The following is a 5,481-nucleotide window of genomic DNA, read 5'->3' on the forward strand; positions in this document are numbered from 1 at the left end:
GTGCCCGTCCTTTTCAGATAAGCGCTTCACTAAAGGGGTACATCGGGAGAGCTTAGTTATCTCCCATAGTAGAGCCCGTAGTATAGAGCACGTCTCACTCTAAATTGTAGCACCATAAAGTAACATAGGTCGAACATTTGTTCGAAACACCACTTGTGTCCGCCACATGCTCGTGTATACATGCAGCAGCAGCTGGCATTTGACGCGAGCGAAGGTGTGCAACTTTCGTCTGTTTGGTTTTTAACGAATTGCTGCAGGGAGCCTGTTACGGTGATATACAGTGCAATCGGACAGATGATAACTGCGTTATCGTGTATGTATACATGTTCAATGTTAATTACCTCATACGGTTACTTTCATGTGAGCCATTGCTGCTGACCCGAAGGCCGCGGCTTCGATCCCGGCCACGGCGGTCGCATTTTGATGGAGGCGAAATGCCAGAGGCCCGTGTACTGTGCGATGTCAGTGTCAGTGCAGGTTAAAGAACACCACATGGTCGAAATTTGCGGAGCCCTCCACTACGGTGTGACTCACAGTCATATCGTGGTTCTGCATGGCACGTACAACCCCACATAATATTATTGTTATCAATACCCAATGAAATTCTCTGTGTGAAGCGTTTCCTATCCTGCATTTTTAAAAGGCACCCTTTGTTGGCCTGAATAAGGAAAAATCATGAGTTAATTTGAAGCCGCATATGCGAACTACGGACGGCATGACGCGTGTTCGCCACATGCTCGAGGACACAGGTAGTAGTAGTTGCCAACTGATAGTATATGAACTTATAAAGCCTGTATTGCGAATATATTTCTCATGAAAAACGCTATGTTTCTTTTTTCTGGTGTGTCCAATTTAGAGCTGCGCTAAATCTATTTGCGTAATGGCGTTTTTCACTGGGGGATCCAGAGCGTCTTCCAATATCCTGGAGCGAACACTCGGATTGCACCAAGCCGAATCTGCCGATGAAACAGGGGAACGCTCCTCGTGAGCTCACGCCGGAAGTCTATGCATACGTCACGTAAAACCGGTTCCGTAAGCTATTCCTCTTTGCGCTGTAAGCTTTCATGGCAACCTTAGTCTCTGCAAAGCGCGACTACAGTTGCTCGAAATCTGACGGAAGTCTTCTACGCCGCTCTTTCTATTTCCGACAGGATCGGCGACTTGGCCGCGGAGCAAATGAGCGCGATCCGGAGCGTATAGCGAGTTGCTCTGAAACGACCAGTGGAGCGCGCGAACCCGCTCTAGATCGACCAGTGAAAAACGTATTCGCCGCCACCGAGCAAGCAATCTCGCTCCGGATAGACCAGTGAAAGATGCCATAAGTTTCATCTGGCTGTTTTTCCTACGATTAACTACAGACTAGCTTTCGTTTCTTTAGAATTCCCAGCGCTTTTTAAGGCGAAAACTTTAGACGCCTCATCAAACGCGGTCATTGACCGTTGGCTGCGTCGGCGTAAACACGAGTGACGCAAATAAATCGTAATCACGCAATGACGGCACCGTATGATGTCATCATGACGTCACATGCCTCCGAAATCAGTGACTTCGTCATGGCGGCACTATGACGTCATATGGTGACGTAATCACATGAGATCGTCGTTTGGTCAAAGGGGGCCGATCACGGAGGCAGTGCGAAACCGCGTTTGGTGAAGAAAGCTTTCGGAGGGGGGCGGGGAAGGATCAGTACATTGAGTGAGAAGAAAAAGAAGATCGCTTTCGCCTTCCAGTCATCTGAGGCGTGTGCATAAGTGACCCTGTGAGTTTTTGGCAGTGGAACTCTTATTGGCATTAGAAGCAGTGATTTGCTCAAGGATTTGGATCGTCAGTCCTTCATACCAGCGAAATTACGGCGAAGTAGCCGTTGGAGAGGGAGGTGTGATGTACGAGTGAAGAAAATTAGTGTCGGCCCAGCACACCCTACCGCTGTGCAGCAAAGTTACGGCATCCCGGCCGCACATCTGTAGATCGATTAAATATACTACCCCAAATCAAATATCTTTATTGATATGGTTTTGACCGACACAGCGAGGTAAAATACGTAGTAAAGCTTTCATGGTGTGTATAGTATATATATATATATATATATATATATATATATATATATATATATATATATATATATATATATATATATATATATATATATATATATATATATATATATATATATATATATATTGTAGAGAAGCATTGGAATGCTGTAGTGGGTCGTCATCTCGAGCGCCTTCTAGTGGGTCGCCCTCTTCGCCTCTTCTCGGAGAGCACGCCCCTCGTGCTCGTGCTCGTGAGAGTCTGCGCTCCGTCGTTGTGCATCGTCGCCGTCAATCCCACCGTCAATAAAGGCCTTAACAATATATATATATATATATATATATATATATATATTCAAAAAAATAATGCACGTAGGAAAAATTGTTCTGTAAAGGACTGACGTTTCGGTCGCGGGACTGAGCCACCACTGCGGGGCCTCGGTGGTGACGTACAACCGGTCGGCGCCATAAACCTGCAGATCAACACCGAGGCCGGCCACAAGTTCTTGTCCTCGGTGCCCGTGTTCGAAGACTTGCCGGCAGACATAGTCTTGGGGGCCGACTACCTTCTCTCCGGGGATGTGCGCCTCACTGTGGAAGGGAGTAGCGTCAACCTCCGTCCCGTAGCCCGAAGTACGCCTCCGGCTCAACCAGGTGAGCTGACAACACCACTTACACTCCCTGCTATACTCGAGAGGCACGCGTCGCTCTTCGCTGATACTACTGATCAGCTCCCCGGTACTAGCGTGCTCGAGCACCATATTACAACCGACAACCATCCGCCGGTGTCCATACCGTTGCGTAGATACGCCGAACGAGACCGGACTGTATCGACCAACAGGTGCAAGAAATGCTAGCCGCTAACATCATCAGGCCGTCTGCTAGCCCGTGGGCAGCACCTGTTGTCCTAGTCCGTAAAAAGGACGGCAATCTCCGATTCTGTGTCGACTACCGAGAGTTGAACAAACACACCATACCAGACTCGTACCCACTACCACGCATTGACGATACTATTGACGTCGTACGATATGCCAGGTTCTTTTCATCACTAGACCTGAAAGCAGGGTATTGGCAGATAAACGTGGCTGAAGGAGATAAGTTTAAGACGGCCTTCCGGACTCCATCTGGCTTGTACGAATTTAACCGGATGCCTTTCGGTCTGCGAACTGCCCCAAGCACGTTTCAGCGTGCCATGAACACGGTGTTGGGCACGTTGATAGACCACGCCTGTGTCGTTTACCTCGACGACATTCTAGTCATCGAGGAAAGGAAAAACAACATATACAACATCTCGACACAGTACTGCAGAGGTTGCATAACACCGGCTTTCGACTTAACCGCGAGAAGTGCCAGTTCGGGTTGACGACGATATCATATCTCGGTTATCAGATATCTCGTAATGGCGCACGACCCTTGCCTGAACGCATAGACGCCGTAGCCAAATACCCTGCACCAACATCTATTAAACAGCTCCAGGTATTCCTCAGAATGGCGTCATACTTGCGCAAGTTCGTGCCGAGCTTTGCGTCAACTGCTGCTCCACTCACGGACTTACTGAAGAAAGGCGCTCAATTTCAATGGGGTCCTTCGCAGGATAACGCCTTCCAAACCCTCAAACACCAGCTTACGCATAGCCCAGTGCTCTGCCACTTTAATGAAGATTGGGTGACAGAAGTGCATACTGATGCGAGTCAGATTGGCCTAGGGGCAGTTTTGCTTCAACGTGACACAAGTGGGTGCGGGCACGTCATCTCCTACGCCAGTCGTAAACACTCGGACGCGGAACGTCATTATCATTCGAATGAACTGGAGTGTTTGGTCGTAGCGTGGAGTGTGGATGAAAAGTTCCGCCACTACTTGTTTGGCCGACACTTCACGGTGGTAACAGACAACTCCGCCATTGCATGGATGTTCCAGAAGCGGCACCTCAAACACAAGTTTGCCCGATGGATTGTTCGGCTCCAGGACTACACGTACGACATCCGTCACCGTGCTGGCGCACAAAATCAGCTGGCGGACGCTTTGTCGCGAAATCCGATCGAGGAATCCTCCCCACGGAATCCAGAAAGCTGGATTATGTTTTCTCAGCAGGACGTGACGAAGGCCCAACGCGGCGATGAAGGTCTCGTATCCGTTATAGACTCCATTGAGGATACAGGACCTTACGTGATGGTACGTTGTATCGTCGTCACTGGGCCGATAAGAGTGACGAGCGTCATCTCCTGGTTATTCCTGGCTCCTTACGATCGAGCATATTACGTGCCATTCATGACAGCCCCGAAGGAGGCCATGTCGGCTATCGAGCCACCTTACGCAAGGCACAAGAACGATTTTGGTGGCCGAAAATGTATAAAAGTGTGCGTTCGTATGTTGCCAGTTGCGAGGTGTGTCAACAACACAAACGACGTCCCGGAGGCCAACATGGATCTCTTACACCGATTAAGCCTCCGGAGACAATTTTCCACACGTTGGGCATAGGCCACATCGGGCCTCTTCCATTAACGGCAGCGGGTAATCGTTATATTATACTCGCTGTGGATCACTTGTCCAAGTTTGTAGAGGTCGCGGCCGTGCCTTCGCTTGCTGCTAGCTACGTCATCCGATTCTTGAGAGAGCGCTTCGAATGGCGACACGGTCTTCCTAACAAGTTGATTTCTGACCGGTCGACCACCTTCCGCAGTCGCGAGCTCCGCAATTACCTACAGCACGTAGGAGTTGAGCGTCACTTTGCGTCGGCATACCATCCACAGGCGAACGGACTGACGGAAAGGTCGAACCAGACTATCCAGGCTCGTCTCGCACCGTACTGGAAGAATCACAAACGAGGGGAAGCTGACTGGGATGACCATCTTCAAGCGGCTGCATACGCAGTGAACACGGCGGCACACAGCTCTGCAGGAACTTGCCCCTACGAGATCGTCTACGGCCAGCTCCCGCAACTGAATGCTACATTCGGTTTGGACACTCCCGTCAAAGTTAAGTGTTCCGTTGCACGCCAGACACTTTGTCGCGAAATCCGTATGGAGGCGCGCAGGAGGATTGCACATGCTCAGCAGGCGCAAAAGCGGTACTACGTCCGACGCCACCGTCCGGCGCCGAAATATAGTATAGGCGACGAGGTGTGGCTGCAGCGAGGTGCTCCATCGTCTTCAGACAAACTTCGCCCAAAGTACGAAGGCCCGTTCATTATTTCCGAGCGCTTAGGAGAGAACACGTGGCGATCGAGTACGATCCACGGCTTCTGATGCGCGCACGGACAAGAGAAAGCGGAATAACTTTGCTGTGCATGTGTCGCGAATGAAGAACTGCGTCCGTCGACAAACGTGACGTTGTCTAATGCGCTTTTCTTGCAGGAGTAGACCAGTTGCAGCGTGGCCGAGTGTAGTGACGAAGAGTGGCACAGAAGCTCGGGAACGAGGGCGAGGAAAAGCAGGACGAGGACGAAAAAGAA

The 5,481-nt window shown here is 50.1% G+C and overlaps 1 protein-coding gene across 1 annotated transcript; it reads left to right on the forward strand.

Moving 5' to 3' along the window:
• The first annotated feature begins 180 nt into the window (after window positions 1-180).
• Window positions 181-5,275, forward strand: LOC125757903 (uncharacterized). Its single transcript, XM_049414246.1, has 4 exons — window positions 181-231; window positions 2,510-2,684; window positions 3,856-4,202; window positions 4,781-5,275. The coding sequence occupies exons 1-4, from the start codon at window positions 181-183 to the stop codon at window positions 5,273-5,275; spliced, it is 1,068 nt and encodes a 355-aa protein (XP_049270203.1).
• Window positions 5,276-5,481: the final 206 nt, after the last annotated feature.

This window comes from Rhipicephalus sanguineus, chromosome 3 (genome assembly GCF_013339695.2).
Source record: "Rhipicephalus sanguineus isolate Rsan-2018 chromosome 3, BIME_Rsan_1.4, whole genome shotgun sequence".
Taxonomy (NCBI): Eukaryota; Metazoa; Arthropoda; class Arachnida; order Ixodida; family Ixodidae; genus Rhipicephalus; species Rhipicephalus sanguineus.

Excerpts from the sequence above, each read along its gene's own strand:
- LOC125757903 (XM_049414246.1), top strand. The coding sequence starts at position 181 with ATGCAGCAGCAGCTGGCATTTGACGCGAGCGAAGGTGTGCAACTTTCG. Across the intron at positions 2,685-3,855 it reads TACGCCTCCGGCTCAACCAG|CGTGGAGTGTGGATGAAAAG; the intron begins GTGAGCTGACAA and ends GTTTGGTCGTAG. Across the intron at positions 4,203-4,780 it reads ATACAGGACCTTACGTGATG|GCGAACGGACTGACGGAAAG; the intron begins GTACGTTGTATC and ends TACCATCCACAG.